We start from the raw sequence: 21,843 nt of genomic DNA on the forward strand, positions 1-21,843 counted from the left end.
CATAAAAATGTTAATCTGTAAAGGCATCAGAAGAAAATATAGAAATTAAACTCTCCATATGAAAGATCATTCTATTGTGGAAGAATTCACAGAGAAAAGTAAGTAGATTTAACTACATAAAAATTTTAAAATCATGCCAAAAACTAAAAGGAAATTGAACAAAAAAAAATTTATAGTAAATACACACTAAAACCTTCAATATATAAACAGCTTGTTTAGTTCAATAAGAAATAAGCTGCAAAAAGAAAAGGATAAACTATGTGAACAGAGTAGATCATAATAATATTCAAATAAATGTTAATTAGAATAACTGTAATACCATATTTCATCTATCAATTAACAAAGATTTTCTTTATTAATAATAATAATCTATTGCTGGTGAGGATGCAAAATATTGACATTTTCTCTCATGGATAGATAATTAGAGTTCTTTAAGAGGATTTAACTTATTCTGCTTAGGAAATCAGAAAATTTATGTGGGCATGATGAGGTGCATTTGAGCTGGAACACAGAGGTTAAAGTAGGAGCTTTCTATGCAGGGCACTGTTGGAAGAAAGAACACATTGCCATAAAAGGCATGATGTCGTAGCAAACAATAAGATGTTAATGCAGCTGAGCTTAGAATTCATAGTTAGAAATATTAGGAGATAAGCCTGCAGAGATATGTAGGAGCCAGTTGTTTAAAGAATATTCAACACCCAGATAAACAAATTAGATTTCATTGTATAGTCCACAGGAGATTAAGAATCTCTGCTCCAGTACCTAACCTTATTATGCTGAAAATGAAAACAAAGGTTATCACTGGTAGGCATAGTTTGTGAAGGCCTCTTCAAGGAATAGGAATCTTAGTTGGTCCTGAAATCTTGGACAGGATTTGGTTAAAAGAAGGACAAGCAGTCCTGGCATTGGGAATGAACATGCAATAAAAAAGCCAGAGAGATGGGGGGACTCAAATTTATCCAATGAAACAACCTAATGAAGGAAGTGAATTCATATATTTGCTTGTTGCTCTTCCCTAATCCATCATTTCATAGGCTTGGTCTTTGACCAGGAGGTCCTGTATTTAAGAACAGAGAAGATTCCCACTGCAAGGTTGGTTTTGATAGGTTTCAAAGGACCATGTATTTCATGCCAGTAATTTTGTTTGCCCAGGGTTTTAGGTTAGAACTTCATAAAAACATTAAAAAAACCCTCCAGTTTCTTTGGATAAAATTGCCTATTCCTCCTTGAATATGCACCCAGGGGGTACTGAGTTTGTGCAGAAAGCAGGGACTGAATTAGTATCAAGCTGAGCCTTGATCACTTTGAGGTGTTTCCTTTGTTGAATGCCAACGTTGTCAAAAAAGTGCATTTGCTGTGACAAATGAAAAGAAAACATTCTCCTTAAGAGGTAGATTGTGGAAAGCTTAGTAGCAATAATATGTGCAACTGAAAATGCCTCTGTTACTTGCTTTCACCTTCCTTAAACCTCTGTTCTTTTTTTTTCACCCTGTCAATTTTTGTATTTAGCTTCGGTGGAAATAGAACTCATATTTTATAAGAAAGCCAGTTACAGACATTGATTCATTGATGTATCTAGAGGCCAACAAGTCTGTTTGCAGTTCTTTCAAAAGCTGATTTTTTTGATTTTTTTTAAAATAGTATGTTTAACAAGTAGGAACTAGAATAATGAATATTAAAGGAATAGACTTTTATCACTGGGCTTGCTCTGAAAATAAAAGCATCCATTAAATAGTTTTTCTTTGTGTAATACTGCATGGCCTACCTCCAGACCTTACACTGTTAAAAGTACCAGGTGTGAAGGCACACAGATTGTATATGACCTTGCTGCATTTTTCTCTTATTATGTAATCCTTAGGCAAGAAGAAAATAAGAGAGGGGGGAGGCCAGGAAAGGAAGTACAGTATTTTCTCTCCCAAGAATGAGGCAATATAATGCAGTGGAAAGAACACTTGACTGTGAGTTTTGGGGGTTTGTTTTTGTTTCTGTTTTTGTTTTCTTTTTAAATCTCTTTGCCTCCTGCTAGCCATATGGCCCTGGGCCAGTCAGTCAGGCAGTGTGGTTTTTAGTTTCCTCACCTACAACCTGTTGCATTGATATAATTTTCTCATTTACCAGCTCATTGCTGATGTAAGGCTGTATAATTCTTTTCAGAGAAATATATCCTAAAATGTGGATAATTTAATTCCACATAGGGTAGGAATGATAACAGATTAATTGAGGGATAGTTGAGAAAATCTCACAGGGAATATTGTGGAGGATAAGTGCCAAATATGGGATTTTTATGTTTGCTTTCTATCTAGCACCTATTAGTGTTCGTATTCATTTATTAGCTCTGGTTGTATATATTGTGCTCTATGTTCTTATCTTCTGAGTTACAAGTATGGACTTATTTTTTCCTCCCTTGGATAAGACAAGTATAAGATTCTGGTTTTTTGTATTCCTTTGATATTGGTCTTAATATTTGTGGAAAAGGTAGTTTTATATAACCAGAGCATGCAGCTGATTGTTTTTTTCTTCTAAAATCGCAGTCCATTTCCATTTGAATTTTATCAACAGAAGATTTGTCTATATCTTTAATAGGAAAATATTCTTGCTCTGCAGCTAGATTTTCTGATTTATCTAAAATAGTATTAATTTGAATGCCTTTGATGTTGCTTTGAAAGCAATATTTTAAATAGCAACTATTGTTATTCAATACTGAGTTACCATGGTAATAAAGAACATTTACTTGATCTGAACTTTTCAGAAAAGGACAATTTATACTCCGTATCTTTCTAGTTGGTTTGGATGTACTTCTCTGTAAGTTTGCCCTTTAATTCTCATTTTTTGAAGTAATTTGTTTCTTCTAAGATTAGTGTGCATATTTCTTTTCCTAAGGAAAATAAAACACCAAATTTTGACAAACCATTAATTTCTTTGAATCCCTAGGAGAACAGCTTTTCTTTCCCTCTTTAAGTAATGTTGTAATTACATTCTAAATTCTTTTTCAAGTAGATAGGGGGAGGAAAACTTTTTCCTTCTTCCCTTCTAGATTCTTTGGCTGGCCTAATAATTAAATTGACCTTAGCCAGATTAACAAGAAAAAAAAATTTAATTTCGTATATATGGGAACCCCAAAGAGATGTGGCTTCTTGCCAGTTAGGCAATTGAGGCTTATGTGCCATGCTGAGCTAAGGAGAAGCAGGTAGGCGTCTTCAAAGGGGAGGAAGACAATTCACAGGAAGATGGGAAGAGCAAATGTTTGGTAATAAATGTTTCCCACGCCATGCAGATAAGTCTTTCTGATGTAAAAAGTTATGGCTGGTAATACTTCTCTTCCTGGTAAGGCCCGTTATCTAAATTCTTTTAGGTAGTTAAGGGGGAGGTAAGAAGCTCTTCTTGCATCTGTTGGGCCTTGATTGTCTTTAGCTTGGAATAATCCACATGCCAAAGTGGCACATTCTGGGGCAGCCTGCCCTGAGCCCCATCATGGCTGTAATTGCATTGCAGTTCTTTTGTTGTCCTGGCATTTCCTTGTGATAAACAGGGCTGCCCTTGAGAATTACAATTTGTTTTGTTCATAGTGTGTGACAAATAATAGGTACTTAATGGAAGTTTGTTGAGTGAGTGAATAAATGAATAAAGGATACTTTAACTGCTAACAAAAATGCTAGCAAATGCTAGCAAAATTATTCATTTCTTCTAACGTCATGGATAAGAAGGACTTCTTTTTGGTTTATTTCACTTTTTTATAAAACCTCTCTGCCTCTTTTGCTTTTTATTACCGATGTATCCAGGCAAAGCTGGTGGCTCTATTCTTCTGGACTGTTAGAGTACGCGTTTATCACTTATTTATTTGCAGTGTACATCTCTTTTGACAACACATATGCCTTCCTTACTAGACTTTTAGTTTATTGAGGACCTAACTTGGTGCCTTATTTTTAGTACATGATCATAAAGGTTTGCTGAAAAAGATTTTTTCAAATATGCAAATTTTGTATATTTAAGTAGTACTTCCTAAATATTATGGGAAATATTAATTTGTACCTTCTCTTTTAAGCAGCATGTGTGTATGTGTGTGTGCATGCATGCATGCTGTTTCTGCATCAGTGTTATGTCTTCCTCAGGAGGTAGAGGAGTGGATAGTGTTACAAAAGCTGTACTGTAGGGAGTGTAAATGACAAGTACCCTTGAAGGCGTGTGTGTGTGTGTGTGTGTGTGTGTGTGTGTGTGTGTGTGTGTAGTATACACATCTATCTTTTTAAAAATGATTACTCTTATATAAGTTCTCTTTAAAATACAAACAAGATACAGATAAAATAAAAATTAATGCCTTTTAAACTTCATCTCAAATCCTTAACCATATTTATTCTTAACTCTTCGGTATATATGCTTATAGACGTCTTAGATATATTGTAGATGAAGTTATCCAATACCTTAGAGAGATTGGAAAGCTGAAGAGAACTTATTATATATGATGGCTATCAACCCCTTAACTAAACGCTCATGAACGATTCTTTCACTACAGCTTTGAGAAATACATTGGTGATAGGCATTCTAGAACACTTGAAAAGCTCTATGGTGACAGTTTGCAGGCTGAGAATGACAAACGAGAGAGGCTATCATTGGGCTGCTTGAACTCAGTGGAGATGATGAGGTCTCTGAGAGGCAGGGGTTACAAGGCAGCACTTAACTGATAAACTCAAGCTGGGTGTGGTTACCATTATGGGCAGCATGTCCAGAGCAGTGATCAGAATGGATTGACCTGTTGAAATCTTTGGTGTTGACTGACCATGGTGTCCTTAGGACTCAAGTAGAAGGACAGCCTAGTAAAGTCTTACTTGATTTGTACAAATGAAAAGAAAACTCAAAGATTGGCAAACAGAGGCATAACCTGAATCATCTCAGTAGAGAGTCACAGCCCTTCATCCAATTCCTAGATCTGAGTCAGTTCATAGATTGTGAACACCTTTAATAAAGGGATGGTTATGTCCCTTTGAGAAAAAACCCTTCTACATGTCAAAAATTAAACTATTAAATGATCCTCTTACCCTGTAGCCATTTGGCAGGGTGCTTGGAGCTATTTGGCAGGGTGGCTGTGCATGGGTGAAAGAAATATTCAACTTTGGGGGAACTAAACATTGACTCTAAGGTGACACCATTTTCTTAGGAACCAAAACCTTACTACAGTAGACCAGTAACTTCTTATAGGAAGTTAATAGTTTTGGCTTTACTCTGTATCACCATAGGCCCAGTGGGTCTTTGAATCCACCTTAATTCCAGAATGCATGAATTGAATAAATACACTTAGCCACTGTCAGAATCCCCTTATCAATATAATCTCCTTTTTTTCTCCTTTTTTCTATTTTTTTTTCATAATTTACTCTTGGTGTTTTGTACTTCTAGGTAAAAAGGAACATTTCTCATGTCTTGTTGTTAGTCTTAAATTTGCCTCTTCATCCATGCCATTGTTTCTTCTTTAACTCCAATAGGTAGACCCCATTCTTTTGTATTTGTGTAAAAGTTGTCAAAGTATATGTGTTTGAAGAGCTCGCCTCCAGTCCCTACCTCACTAACCAGAACATGGACTTGACCAGCTTATTTTCTTCTGTATAATTTCCTTTCCAAAGAAAAGGATGTCTTTGGGAACTATTGATATTATTGGGTTTTTGTGATACAGTAAATGGAGTGGGTAGAAAATGACTAGAGAAGTGAGAGAGAAGAACTTTCATTGGAAGGGATTAAGTTTCATTTTTTAAAAAAAGAGCAAGACAAAGAAAGAACAGGAAGTTGAGTGTAGAAAGGAAAGTTAGGAGAGAAAAATAAAAATGAAACAAGTACCTGTTCTTCCTAACATGAAAATACAAGCTAGAGACCCTTGGGGGATAAACTCTGCCTTGCAGTAGAGAATGTTGAGATAGACAATCAGTGGAAGGAGGGTAAGAGAGTTTAAGATGTTTGTGGACACTTCGAATATAATCTTTTCTCATTCCAACTCACCTTCCCATGTATTAATGGTCAGTTTTTGAGCAATTCTATAAAATTAGAATAGCTTTGTTATCTTTTGATGAATAGCTTGGCACTATGCACAAAGACCAAGCCACCTGGCTCCCAGATATTGTCAAATTACTTTTTTTCATGACATTGATCATCTACTGCACCTTCTACATATTTATGTGTTAAATTATCATCATTGGACCAGTCTTTTCATAAAATAATGAATAACTTTTGAAGTAGATGCTGATTCATTGTCAACAGATTTGAGTGTTTTTATGTATTCAGTGAAATTGTTATGGCTTCCAGGGTGGATGGCAAAATACAAACATTTTGTTCAAATTACATGTTCATCACCAACTTTCTTGACAAAGACAAATAAATTTAATATTTATTTTTCTAAATGTTTATTTATTTATAAATTATTTTATTTACTTATTTTGGCTGTGCCGGGTCTTAGTTGTGGCATGCAGTATCTTTAGTTGCGGCATGCGGACTTCTTAGTTGTGGCATGCGGACTTCTTAGTCGCAGCATGCAAACTCTTAGTTGCGACATGCACGCAGGATCTAGTTCCCTGACCAGGGATCGAACCTGGGCCCTCTGCATGGGGAGCGCGGAGTCTTACCCACTGGACCACCAGGGAAGTCCCAATATTTACTTCTAAATTAATCATTATCTTTTCTTAGCTTATTACTGTTGAAATAAGTTACTGCATTTCATGATAAGGGACAAAACCACTATAATAAGAGTGTTCAGGCTACCCTGTACATTAGACTGTTTAACCTCTATTTCCTATACATTTTTCATACCAACCTAAATTATAATTTTCTACATTTCCACTGACATTGTCACCTGAAGGCTTGATGGCCGTGTGCGTCTTATGGACCTCAGCATGGGGCGTGGTGCAACTGGCTAGTATACTATGTGCCCTGAAAGGCCACTCGTTTATTTTTCCCATCATCAGCCCAGATTAGATGTTATTACTTGTCCCAGGGTATGTGTGTCTGAGGGCATTTCTGAGAGCAATTCTTCTTAACAATGAGCATCTGTATTGCAGTGAAGGTGTTAGTTATGTTACCTCTGGAAAGAGCTGGAAAGGAAATGACTTATTCTGACTTAACTACACATTCATGCATCTCACCCAGTAGTAGCCAAGAACACTGCAGAAGCTCTAAGTACAAAGTGGAGTTCTGTCAAACCCACCTGTTGCAGGTTGGGTTCACCAGAAACTGATTCTGAGAAGTAATTTGTGAATGTAAAATGCTTATTAGAGATCCACACCTGTGAAGGGAAGAGGAAGGCAGTGAAACTGGGTACAGGAAGAACCTGAACCACCATGTAGTCTCTATGAAGCCTCAGCCAAAGTGGCAGGAAGCTTTGGAGCAAATTTTGCCCATCAGAGTTGCCTGTGTACAGCTAAACTACCCCTGCCTTGTTCAGTCACTGGATTTGAGCTGTTCTGGGAAAGGCAATTCCCCTGCACCTAAGGCAGACTCTGATGTAACTGACAGCTGGAGGCTACCTGCTGACTGTGCTTTTTGCTTTTTCTCTTCCTTATTATTATAGTGGTAGAGAGAAGACTTAATTTTTTCTCATTCCAAGAATATATATGTTTTTTGTTGTTATGCAAATGTTTATTGCTTTTGTTACGTTCTGCATGTTGGGGAGGATTGCAGATTGCCTATTTTCCACTAAAGGGAAAATAAAGAATTTGAGTCACAGTAAATGTACAAAACAGTTTGTTAAAATTGGAAAGAGTATTTTAGTTTTCTCATCTTTGTTTTCAAATAAATAAGTATATTGTCTCACAATTGGTTGTCCAGGGAACCCAAATTAATGTAATTGTGTGCAGCATGTCATCCAGGTCTTGTTGCCTGGGAATCCTTTTGTTGATTGAATGAGAGAAAGAAACAGTGGGTGAAAGGCTACAAAAGCTTGTGTTAATTAAGATATATCCCCTACTGGTAGAAGATTATGGTCAGACATTATCACATCATTAGTCAGCTCATCAAAATATCACTTTGCAGAAAATCCTCTGGTTCTTTTCAGTGGCTTTAATGAAATTGTTCTAAGAAGCCCTGTGAAAGGACTGAGCTCTAGTTTTTGGATAACTGCCATTTTCTTACGAAACAGACTTTGGGCCTACTGAGAAAGCAGATCAGCTGGTGTGACATTTTACTCTAAGAAAAGAAGAACTATTTTAAAATTTTTGCTATTTAACAGAGGAAACATCAATTTATTTTGGTCTTTTCCTTAGCATCAGATAAAGAATGGGATGCTAATAGCTGAAATTTAGGAGACTAAAGAAGGATTAATATAAGCATTTGAAACAATTTTTCACTTACTTGGACTTTTCTAAGGATAATTTTTATCATTTATTTTTATTCTCATAAAGAAAAAATAAGCAATCATTATACTTTTACGGGAAAAAGTTAATTATTCTCATTTAGGAATTTATACATATGGTATAAAAATGGAAAATTTAAAAAGGACAGTTTTAAGGTACTGTGTATATTTTCTGTTTGCGTATATGTGGATTTTTTTTTTTGACAGTCGCGCTAGCTACTCAAGAGTCTTCACGTTCACTTGGTATTCCTTGCATTTATGATACCCAGATTAAAGGATGCTCCAGATGTAGGAATACTAATTATAGATTTCATAGTTTGGGTAGCTTAATAAATGATCTCTTATATGCTACTTTTGCTGTGTGTGTAGAGGGTGGGTTTTTGTTTGTTTTTTAGTCCTATCAGTATAATGTCATCTCCAGAGATTTTTAAACTTATGTTGATTTTCAGCACCCAAGGATATATCATATTTAATATAGCTGTTTGATTGAACAGTTCTTTACTTGATGTGTAAAGTTCATATTTGCTGTTGGGTTTTGCTTTTATTTTTCAAGACCCATTTTAGGAAAGGCATAAATGGGGGGCAAAAGAAGGAAAAAGAGAAACACTGCAAATCACTCATTTAATGGGATGCTACCTAAATTGGGAAGTAGACTGAAAAGCATGGGTCATGTCATCAGAAAAATTTACAATGAATTTCATTCATTGAAATAATCATTAATTTCGTTGATGAAAAATAGCAGCAGATGGGCTTCCCTGGTGGCGCAGTGGTTGAGAGTCTGCCTGCCGATGCAGGGGACATGGGTTCGTGCCCCAGTCCGGGAAGATCCCACATGCCGCGGAGCAGCTGGGCCCATGAGCCATGGCCGCTGAGCCTGCGCATCCGGAGCCTGTGCTCTGCAACGGGAGAGGCCACAGCAGTGAGAGGCCCATATACCACAAAAAAAAAAACCAAAAAACAAAAACAAAAAAACAGCATATCAGTTAATAATAGAATTTAATTTTAAAAAATATGAACTCAAATTAAAGAGTAAGTGTGCCTAAAGGAGAGAAAAATAAAGTATGCTTTCTTGGACTTGTGGACTGTAGGGTACAGCCACCTCTGAATTTTCTTAGTTCCTCTCCAAGTGTATTGTAAGAACTGTCAGAGTGGTGAAAACAAAATGCAGAGTAGAGGTCAGCTAAACATCTGATTCGATCTACTTTAATGAATATGAGGATAAAATCCACATCCTGTTTCTCAGCCATACTTGTTAACCACAGTACTCACAAATGTTTAACGTCTGGCTATTCAGTAGCCTGGAAAGGGTGAGTCATCGTCAAGTGTAGATTTTCAGTGTTTTGTGGAAATTGCTCACCTTTTGTTAGTGATGGATTTACTGCAGTGCAGCGTTTCAGCTTTGTACTCTGTTCTCAGCCTGATGGTGTGACTCTGTCCAGGCTAGAGTATAGGTCCCCTGGCTTTTTATGGTTGATCGATGACCAGTGGGGCTCTTCCAAAAGGCGTTAAGATTAACCTAGGCAAACAGTTTTCTGTATCCAGTAAAAATGGAAATCAGAAATAGTCTTTCAACAAATATTTATCTAACACCTTAATATGTATCAGATAGTGTTCTGCATCCTGGTGGCACAATACCCATCTACTAGGAGGAGGGGGAGGGGTGGATAGACAGATGTATATAACAGTAAAAATGTAATATGATAGATTCCATGGGAGCGTAGCACAGAGTGTACTAGGAGTACCCAGCAGGGCCATCTATTCCACATTTGGCAGGAAGAAAGAAAGAAAGAGGAGGGATCAAGGAAGCCTTCCCTAGGGATGACTCTAGAGATAGTGACTATCTAATCCTAGAAATGTGGGATCAGTATTAGAGCGATAGATTACTCTATCAGTGCAGATAGCTTTTCGTTATAACTATTTCTAAGGTAGAACTGAGGATTCTTCCTTTCTCCACACTCCATTTTTCCCTTCTCTTCTTTTCTGTTTCCTGTCTCACTTCTTCCCTCCCTGTCTCTTTCTCTTCCTCTTTCTTTTCCTCCCTTTCTCCCTCTTTCCTTCGTTATGAATTCATGAGTACAGAATTGTATTAATCAGATTCTTGGTTCATGACCCACTGTCATCATTGGACAATTTCTGGCTCTCATTCATTCACTGATTTATGATGCTATAATGAATACATATGACTTTATTAACAATTTCTTTCACCTGCCTTTTTGCTTTTCTCCTATTTCATCTCCTCACTCCTACTAAAAGGTAACCATTGTCCTGAATTGTGTATATCATCCCTTTTTTCACTGGGTTTCTTTGTTTCATATATAACATACCCAAATAACACATTGCTTAGTTAGTTTTTTTTTTTTTTTTTTTTTTTGCGGTATGCGGGCCTCTCACCATTGTGACCTCTCCCATTGCGGAGCACAGGCTCCGGACGCGCAGGCCCAGCGGCCATAGCTCACGGGCACAGCTGCTCGGCGGCATGTGGGATCTTCCCAGACCGGGGCACGAACCCGCGTCCCCTGCATCGGCAGGCGGACCCCCAACCACTGCGCCACCAGGGAAGCCCGCTTAGTTAGTTTTTAACTCAACAAAAAATAATATTCTTCTATATGTAATCTGCTGGTATTTTTTTCACTCAACATCATACTAGTATGATTCACTGTGCTTTTATTTGTAACTGAATTCATTGTTTCACTTCAACGAATATTCTATTGTGTGAATACACCACAAATTATCCATTCTCCTGTTCCTAGGCAATTGAGTTGTTTCCATTTATGTTGTTCTGACCAGTGCTGCTATGAATATTCTTTTTCTTCTGCCTGAGACATATTTGAAAGTTTCTGCAGAGTATATACCTAGCGAAGGAAATATTGGCTCATAGGGTATGCAAAAGTTAAACTTAAAAGATAATACGGAATTGTTTTCCAAAGCTATTGCACCAACTTGCATTTCCGCCAGAATTATATAAGAGCTTATGTTGATACAATCCTAACACTTGGTCTTGTGTGATTAATTTCTGTCAATTGAATGCCACATAATGTGAATGCTATCTTATGGTGTGTGGTTTTAATTCTCATTTCGCAGTTTACTAATGAGTTTGTGCATCTCTTGGTATATTTATTGGTCATATATGTTTCCTCAACCTTTCAATTATAAGATTTTAGTATTAGTTTATACTAATTTGTTATTAGTATAAACTAATACTAAATACTTGTTATTTTTATATATGCAGTTGTTATGACATCTTAATTAGAAAAATATGCATAGTCATTAAAGTGAAATAAAAACCTATTTTGGTAGTACATAAAATGGTGGGTAAATTTCTAATACAAGATATGCAGTCAAAATAGTTAACAAATTAAAAGAATAGGAAATAATTCTATTTTGAAATTCTTTTATGACTTTTTTCATAGCCTGTTGTTTATTTTTCTTTTGACAGAACGATTTCGAGATTTACTCCTTCCTCCATCTAGTCAAGACTCCGAGATTCTGCCCTTCATTCAATCTAGAAATTATCCCAAGTAAGCAATAGGAGTTCTCTAGGTATTGTGAAGGGAATGGGCATAATGATGGGTGAGCTTTGGGAGGGCAAAGAAAAAATTTTTCCATTTTAGGATTTCTGAAAAGGCCTGAAAATCCTAGCCTAACTAACTAGAGCATCTCCTGCACTATAATGTCTCAAGCTCTTCACAGCTAATCCCTCATCTGGTTTCCTGTTTTTTGTCATTTAAATGTAAGGATTCATTTATATATATTTTGTTGTTGTTGTTGTTGTTTTGTTTTGTTTTTGCGGTACGCGGGCCTCTCACTGTTGAGGCCTCTCCCACTGCGGAGCACAGGCTCCGGACGCACAGGCTCAGCGGCCATGGCTCACGGGCCCAGCCGCCCCACGGCATGTGGGATCTTCCCGGACGGGGACACGAACCCTTGTCCCCTGCATCGGCAGGCGGACTCTCAACCACTGCGCCACCAGGGAAGCCGTATTTTTTTTAACATCTTTATTGGAGTATAATTGCTTTACAATGGTGTGTTAGTTTCTGCTTTATAACAAAGTGAATCAGTTATGCATATATACATATACATATATCCCCATATCTCTTCCCTCTTGTGTCTCCCTCCCTCCCACCCTCCCTATCCCACCCCTCTAGGTGGTCACAAAGCACCGAGCTGATCTCCCTGTGCTATGCTGCTGCTTCCCACTAGCTAGCTCTTTTACATTTGGTGGTGTATATATGTCCGTGCCACTCTCTCACTTTGTCCCAGCTTACCCTTCCCCCTACCCATATCCTCAAGTCCATTTTCTAGTAGGTCTGTGTCTTTATTCCCGTCTTGCCCCTAGGTTCTTCACGACCATTTTTTTTTTTTTTTTTAGATTCCATGTATATGTGTTAGCATACGGTATTCGTTTTTTCTCTTTCTGACTTCACTCTGTATGACAGACTGTAAGTTCATCCGCCTCACTACAAATAACTCAATTTCGTTTCTTTTTATGGCTGACTAATATTCCATTGTATATATGTGCCACATCTTCTTTATCTGTTCATCTGTTGATGGACACTTAGGTTGCTTCCATGTCCTGGCTATTGTAAATATAGTTGCAATGAACATTGTGGTACATGACTCTTTTTGAATTATGGGTTTCTCAGGGTATATGCCCAGTAGTGGGACTGCTGGGTCATATGGTAGTTCTATTTTTAGTTTTTTTGTTTGTTTGTTTGTTTGTTTTGCGGTACGTGGGCCTCTCACTGCTGCGGTCCCTCCCGTTGCGGAGCACAGGCTCCAGACGCGCAGGCCTAGTGGCCATGGCTCACGGGCCCAGCCGCTCCGCGGCATGTGGGATCCTCCTGGACTGGGGCACGAACCTGTGTCCCCTGCATTGGCAGGCGGACTCCCAACCACTGCGCCACCAGGGAAGCCCCTATTTTTAGTTTTTTAAGGAACCTCCATACTGTTCTCCATAGTGGCTGTATCAATTTACATTCCCACCAACAGTGCAAGAGGGTTCCCTTTTCTCCACACCCCCTCCAGCATTTATTGTTTGTAGATTTTTTGATGATGGCCATTCTGACCGGTGTGAGATGATATCTCATTGTAGTTTTGATTTGCATTTCTCTAATGATTAGTGATGTTGAGCATCCTTTCATGTGTTTGTTGGCAATCTGTATATCTTCTTTGGAGAAATGTCTATTTAGGTCTTCTGCCCATGTTTGGATTGGGTCGTTTGATTTTTTGATATTGAGCTGCATGAGCTGCTTGTAAATTTTGGAGGTTAATCCTTTGTCAGTTGCTTCATTTGCAAGTATTTTCTCCCATTCTGAGGGTTGTCTTTTGGTCTTGTTTATGGTTTCCTTTGCTGTACAAAAGCTTTGAGGTTTCATTAGGTCCCATTTGTTTATTTTTGTTTTTATTTCCATTTCTCTAGGAGGTGGGTCAAAAAGGATCTTGCTGTGATTTATGTCATAGAGTGTTCTGCCTATGTTAATAAGTGGTTTTCAAAATAACCACATGCTAGATATGATTTTAGGAATATATTCTTCTTTAGCATCTTGATAACTCTTTCTTAAATGGGACAGACTTTTACTTAGATGCCACAAGTGTATTAATTGGTTGAAGCAATGTGCCTCATCTTCCCAGAGAATAAGGAAGTACCAGGTTTTTATTAGGTATTCTCTTCCCTAAAAGCTGATGTACGCTGGTGTCTTGATCCTTCCTGTGGAAGCTTGGAGTACCCTCTACTTTTTGAGTAATCTGACTCTCTTTACTAGCTAGTATGCAACAGGCTAAAGAATGAATAAATTATTATCTGAAATAGAAAAAACAGTCACCAAATTAAAGAATTAGAGCTTGGTTTACACATATTTAATCAAAACTCATCATGATGCTAAATGATTCATTCTTTGATCAGTTTGGCAGTTTATTCAAGTATTTACTGAACTTCACCTGAGTTAGTTTTTCCCTGATTTCATAGCTATGATAATATTTACTTAATTCTGGTCACAAAATAAATACATAATCTGAATTATCTGTTCATTGTTTCAGATATTAATCCAGGTTTAATCTCTAGCAGTAATCTTCCAATCTCTTCCCAGTACTCACAGGGACATACATGTGCCTGGAGAAGCCTTGCATGTTACTCATGTTCATGTTGGCAGGGAGCATGGAGGTGCCTGAAGAGATCCATGCATGTCTATCAGTATTTTTGCCCACAGCTGCTATTCGCAGGGGCCAGTGATACTTGCTTTTCTGCCTCTTAGGCTTACTGTCTGACTGATACCATTGTTTAAAGGAGACTTACAATGGTTTCTCAACTGGTAATCTGTCTGCAGTTGTTTCCCTAGGTTTCCTTAGCTTTACAAGTATCCTTCTTGTTCGTAGATTTCTTTTCTGATAGTGATGTGATCCATTCTAATATTTAACAGACATCATGTGACAATCCTTTGTCAGTGTCTAACCCTTGGAGTAGATATACTTTTTGACATCTGCAGATTAAAGAAATAAAAATCACCCATTGATGCCACACACACCATATTACAGCCGTTCAGTGTGCAGACTCTGAAGCAGATTGCCTTCCCTGCTGACTTGGTGACCTGGGTGACCTAACCCTCTGTGCCTCAGTTCCACCTGTGTGAAACGAGGAAGATAATAATACTTACCACTCAAGCATGATACAAAGATTAAATGAAGTAATAAAATATTTTGAACTGAGCTTGACACAGTAAATACTGCATTTTAGCTGCAGGTGTATTTATTGCTATTCATTTAAAATTGCATCTAGAATTAACTAGATTTGCATGTTTCCAAACACCATAGGAAATAGGTTGTTCATTTATCTTGCAGGATAGCTTTTATGTCAAGATACTTTTGTCAACCCACCCTTATTAATATTTAGGGAAGTACTATTTATTCAATATTTCTAAATTACAGCGAGATGCTGATGTGAGACACCACTTAAGTGACCACTTAACATCTTTATGAGCTTCAGTTTTCTGAACTATCAAATGAAGATATGCTAATTAAAGGATTCTGGGGCTGAAAATATTTACATAAAATTCTGGATTAAATACAATTAGTTTATTTAAGTTACAGAATATTAACCATTTTCATCTTCCCATAGCTGATTTAATGTCTAGTTTGGCAGAATTTTAGGAGATGCTGGGGGACATAGAAGGGATAATATAATTCTGTTTGTGCTGTGCCTAGGCAGTGTTGAGTTGGTCCAGGAAAGAGCATAGGAGCAAAAACTCTGTGCATGTAAACAATACCCACTTAAAGAATGTTGCCGTAGAAGAGAAAATTGTGGTAGGGCCAATTAGTAAATACAGGTGGGCAGGGAATCTGTGTGTCTAGACCTAATTTAAACTAATTTTGTATTCATGGTTTTTAAAACACTCATTTTTTCTCTCATTTATATTCATTCTCAGATATACTCTCATTTATTCATTATTGAAGATAACTAATAGTCAAGGAATTTGTAATTTTGTGACACACAAAGATTTCTAGAAAGCTGAAGGTTTAATCAAACCGTTAGTATTTGTTGCTTTTATTCACAATGCCGTATACCTATTTATATTAAGTTTTTTTTTTTAGTAATTGTTTGAGAGTTTAATTTATTTGTATGTCGCTAAAATTTCGGCAGCTAGATCTGCTTTATAGTAAATGACATTATGTTTTTATATTAGTAAACATAGCATTGGCTGCTGAATTCTACCAGATAAGTTTTTGGCACTTACAGATATAACCATATAATTTTTTTAACATCTTTATTGGAGTATAATTGCTTTACAATGTTGTGTTAGTTTCTTCTGTATAACAAAGTGAATCAGCTATATGTATACATATATCCCCATATCCCCTCCCTCTTGTGTCTCGCTCCCACTCTCCCTATCCCACCGCTCTAGGTGGTCACAAACAACAGAGCTGATCTCGCTGTGCTATATGGCTGCTTCCCACTAGCTATCTATTTTACATTTGGTAGTGTATATATGTCCATGCCACTCTCTCACTTCGTCCCAGCTTACCATTTCCACTCCCCGTGTTCTCAAGTCCATTCTCTACCTCTGCGTCTTTATTCCTGTCCTGCCCCTAAGTTCATCAGAACCTTTTTTTTTTTTTTTTAGATTCCATATATATGTGTTAGTATACGGTATTTGTTTTTCTCTTTCTGACTTACTTCACTCTGTATGACAGACTCTAGGTCCATCCACCTTACTACAAATAACTCAATTTTGTTTCTTTTTATGGCTGAGTAATATTCCATTGTATATATGTGCCACATCTTCTTTATCCATTCATCTGTTGATGGACACTTAGGTTGCTTCCATGTCCTGGCTATTGTAAATAGAGCTGCAATGAATATTGTGGTACCTTTCTCTTTTAGAATTATGGTTTTCTCATGGTATATGCCCAGTAGTGGGATTGCTGGGTCATATGGTAGTTCTATTTTTAGTTATTTAAGGAACCTCTATACTGTTCTCCATAGTGGCTGAATCAATTTACATTCACACTACATTAAGATTATTCTGATTCTTTTACTGACTCATTGAATATAGACTCCATTTGTGAGAAATACATTTTAAGAGCTAAAATATGGGTTAAGAAGTGACTTATTTGCCCTATATTACATGGTGTCACAGAGTGATATTTACACATTACACACAGAGGATAATGTAGCTGACCTTTAAGTGAGACTCAGCTACACTGGTTAATATAGGCTGATGAATGGACTGTGGTAATTTGGATTGGGAGTGGGTTCTCTAGTGAGCATAGTGTCCCTATAATCTTGAGCATCTTATAGAGACACCTAATAGATAATGAAACGTGGAAAAGGGTGTCTTTTATTTAGGGAAAGAATTCATGAAGAGAGCTGACTAGTTCTTGAAATGTGTGTGTACGTGTGTTTTTTAAGGGTAAGCCATTTTTTAAAAAACGTTACCTGCGATGATGCTGGGGAACATTGTTCTAAATTATAATCACGCTAATTAGTCACATTCTTACATTCCTGAATTCAAAGTTGACCCATTGCCAAAACTGGGCACATCCATTCTCATCAGAATGTCATAGAAGACATTGCACCATGAAAATTCGCAGAGCAGGAGTAGATGTGTCAGAAATAGATAGATGAGTGAAAAGCAGGAAATGAATGCATACTTAATATAAAGTAAATATTGATTCATAGGTTAGAGGAAAGAAATGGAGATAATGAGCTTAAGTTTTGTTGCTCATTTCTTAGCTGTCATCCTCATTATTAACTGTGAAGGCTTTAGGTTTATAATGTATTTAGAATTGAGGGTAGCTATAAATATTCTTATCCTTGTAAATGCAGCTTCGGGATGTAAAACGGTTGAAGACATTTGGCATAATTTTACTCACAAATGACTTGCAACCATGTTGGCAATTAGGCCAGCAAAACATATTCCAATGGCTCTGAAAGTTTAATCATAATACATATAAAAATATTGTGGAAAACAGGAACAAAATGTCACGTATCTCTATTTCGTTCTCATAAAGATCAAATTCTCTGGAATGCTTAATGTCAGAACTGTTTAGAGAGGGGAATACTATTTATGACAAAATTCAGAGCTCTTTCTTTTTGGCTTGGTTCGCCACCAGAGGACAACCTTGATTATTTGGACAATAAAAGCAATGTCTCAACTTAACGTCATTTCCAATGGGCTGTTTAAAAATGGCTTAAAACAGTGATATTGAGTAATATACTTAAATTGCAGAGCCTCAGATGACCTTTCCAGATGTCATCTATTCTCCAAATTGTCTTCCTTTCTCTTCCCAAAGAAAGTTTTGAGTTCCTCTTCCCCAGAGACCCTCCCTCCCACTTCAGTAATTTTTGTTCAATCTGCACATTTGTAATATATTTGTTACCTGAGTGAAGTTATTCTCATTTATAATAAAAAATAGCAACATTTAACACTTTTTACATGCCAGGATTGTGTTATGTGCTTTATATGCATTATTTCATTTAATCTTTACCATCCCCTATGAGTTAGGTAGGACCATTTTCCCAATTTTACAAATTTTACAGATTAAGGGACTAAAATTTAAAGGGGTTAAGTGACTTATCCAAAGTCACATGGCAGAGCTGGGTCTCAAACCCAGGTCTGTTTGGCCCCCAAATTATACCTAATTGTGCTATACTGCCTCTCATTTATTCATCTGTCCATTTTTCCATTCTTCAAATATTTATTCAAAAACTACATGCACCAGAAGCAGTCATAATTACTGAAAATACAAAAATGATTAGGACATAGTATATGGCTTTGTGGGACCTAGAGTCCCATTGGGGAAAAGCAGAATCAGAGTTTAATGGAGAAATTAATTATAGCAATATGATAAGTCCTATAAATTATAGAGAAGTACTAAATTCAATCGGAGAAGAGAAGATAAAGTACCTTCCTGTCTAGGCAATTCATGTAAAGTTTAATTTTCCCTTTGGGGAAAATCTTGACAAGTGCTATGGAACCAGATGAAGAGGCTTTTTATAGATGGAACAAAGAGTATAACAGCATATGGAACCGTGAAAGTGGGTGGTTCATTGAGAGATCATATTTCATATTCAGGAGGGAAGTGATAAAGGATCGATTCTGTCATAATAGTAATAGGGAAAGGCAGATAGATGTCTGAGAATGTTAGGAGGCACAATCAGCAGAATGGGATGACTATTGGACAAAAAGAAGAGGAGGTAGAGGATGAAAGGGTGAGGGGAGGGAAGGGAAGAGGAAGGACTTTAAGGAAGGAATTCAAGCAGTTTCACTTGTATCGCATGCTGGCTTACTGTCCCCATGACTGAGGACAAGTGGGAGGTCTTTCTGAACATGATTTTTTTCCCCTCTATTTCAAATACAATATTAGCACTACAGGAAAAACTCCCTGTTTCTCCTTTACTCTCACATACAATACTTCTAACACCAGGTACGTGGGAGTTTTTTCCGTACCAACCAATTCTTTGACACCAGATGGGTGTCTGGCAATTCAATTCAATTCTGACACTAACCAGAGTTAGTTGCAGACCCTACAGCTTAGGGGTTCAGTCCCCTAAGATTGTTCACTCCCACTTCAGATGCCAATCACAAGTAGTAAGTTCCCAAGTTACTTACAGCGTCTGCCCAAATTAGCTACAAATCAGGGTTCCCATGATCCTCTCCTTGGATTCTGTCCTTTGCTCACAGAACTCAGGGAAACACGTACGGATTTATTATACAATAAAGGATATGAAAAAGCATACAGATATGAACAGCCAGATGAAGAGATACATAAGGTGAAGTCTGGAAGTGTCCCAAGTGCAGGAGATTCTGTCCCCATAGAGTTGGCGTGCACCACCCCCTTGGCATGTAGATGTGTTCATCAACCTGGGAGCTCTCTAAACCCCTTTTTATGGAGGCTTCGTCACAGAGGCATGGTCAGTTATTAACTTCATTTCCAGCTCCTCTCCCCTCTCCAGAGAATAGCGGGGGTGGAGCTGAAACTTCCAAGCTTCTAATCATGGCCTGGCATTTCTGGTGACCAGCTGCATCCTGGAGCCCACCAAGAATTGTCTCATCAGAACAAGAGACATTCCTAGAATCAGGAAATTCCAAGAATATAGGAACTCTGTGCCAGAGACTCCTATCATTGAGGAAATTACAAAGGTCTTAGGAGCTCTGTGTCAGGAATAAGAGTCAAAGACTAAATACTAGAATAAAAGATTTTCTTAGTACCCATATGTAGAAGAGTTTAGGAGCTCTGTGTCAGGAACTAGGGATGGGTGGGTAGATAGACAGATAAGTACCTTCCCTCTAGTGTTGCTTTGAGGAACACACAGTGCCTGGCATAATTCTACCTCATAAAGCTTTGTGATTGTTAAATAAAATGATGTAAAGTACCTGACTTGTTGCAAATGTGAATTCTCATTAGTATCCCCATTCCCAGCTCTATTCTACCTTTTCCCAAAGCTATGCCTCACCTCAGGGCAGGGTGGTGAGGTTCTATCCCTTCATTCCAGTCTAGATCCTGCCAGAACGGACATGTTCTGCCCAACAATGATGGCTCTGGGTGATGGGATCTGATGGCACAATGATTACTCAGGAAGGGACTCTTTCTATTGTGGGCCTGCTTATGACGGATGCACAGCTGTTCTAGTAGTTTCCACAATCACAGCTAATCATAACATTCTTCATAATGTACATAATATTAAAGGATTACTTTCTCTCATTTTCTCATCCCTAAACTTAGGTTTTCTTTTATTTAGTAGATAATATTCCAACACCTGGCTGGCAGGAGATCTAAAAAAATTGATATTTTTAGGATTCTTAATTCTTGAATATTTTCAAATCTAGGCAAGCATGATGTCAAAATTAAGCTGATCTATCCATAGATAGTAGGTCCCAGCCCCTGGGCTGGAATTCACAAGTAAAAACCCTGCCATCAGGACTGCAAAAGCAAGTTGGACCACCAAAAAAAAAAAAAAAAAAACACCGAACAGTTCTACAAAAACTGAGGCATTGCTGAAATTGTGAACATTCTGCTCAGATACACGATAAGTCAAAGAACTCTGTTAGTGCAAGACTAATGGACAAAGAATAAGGATGCCTCCGTGCTGAGTGAGAGAATAACTGGTTCTGGACTCAAATAAGAACTGGTTCAAGGATGGGGCCAAGAAGAACCTGTAGCTGGGAGGTCAGGAAGCTGAAATCTTAGAACAAGTTGAAGAAGTAAACACTTTCTAGGAGATTAAGTTAAGCATATTGGTTGGATTCTCCATCTAGTGCCTTTGAAACCATTTACTTTCTTTGTTCTGCCTCATCCTGCATTCTCAGCTGTCATACATCTTCTCAGGCATCAGCTGTTTTCAGTTTTTTAATTTTTTATTTGTCTTTGACTCAGAAATTGTCTATCCGTTGAGAGAGAAAGTGGCCTGAAGTTCTTCCTTTGTTAAAAATCTTAAAATCCTATCTTAACATCCTTGGATAGAAACAACCTCCTTTTTGCATAAGGTGATATATAGCTCCTCAACAATATTCTCAGCTCTAGAAGAGTGAGATATTATCAAAGTTAAGCCATGATTTTAGAAACAGTTTATGAACCTATAGTAAAAATGAATATTAAGAAAGCAGTTAAAAATTAATCTATTCATAATGGCTATGGTAGTATAATTTTGATGATATACTTGTTTTACGGAACTTCTAGCCAAAGAATTTTTCTCCTTGCAGCCCCTAAATTAATTAACGGTTTCTGTTGGAAAATCTTGATTAAATGATTCAGAACTCCAAGAAACAGACATCAGTCAAAGCAGTTTTTCGAACAATGTCGCTTTTATTTATGCATGAGATTGTATTATGTATTAATCACTCACTCGTTAATTACGGAGATTTCTTAGCCCTCTGCTGATGAAGTTTTCTTCCTTAAGTTGTTCCTAAAGTCTAAGCAGTGTGGACCACTACCCACCACCTCCCACCAAGTCTTAACTTAAATGTTAAGGGCTTGCCTGGGTCACCATATTTAAAATTCCCACCTGTACCAGCTGACTCTATCCT

At 37.4% G+C, this 21,843-nt stretch overlaps 1 protein-coding gene across 1 annotated transcript in view; it reads left to right on the forward strand.

The window, feature by feature from the left end:
- The window catches only part of NOX4 (NADPH oxidase 4), a gene marked incomplete at its 5' end in the record, with an annotated part of 146,394 nt that overhangs the window by 97,039 nt on the left and 27,512 nt on the right, over window positions 1–21,843 (forward strand). Inside the window, one exon of the mRNA XM_082843851.1 lies at window positions 11,760–11,841. Coding sequence (XP_082699977.1) covers window positions 11,760–11,841 — 82 coding nt within the window. The remainder of the gene's footprint in view (window positions 1–11,759; window positions 11,842–21,843) is intronic.

Source organism: Leucopleurus acutus (genome assembly GCF_964270905.1).
Source record: "Leucopleurus acutus genome assembly, chromosome: 8".
Taxonomy (NCBI): Eukaryota; Metazoa; Chordata; class Mammalia; order Artiodactyla; family Delphinidae; genus Leucopleurus; species Leucopleurus acutus.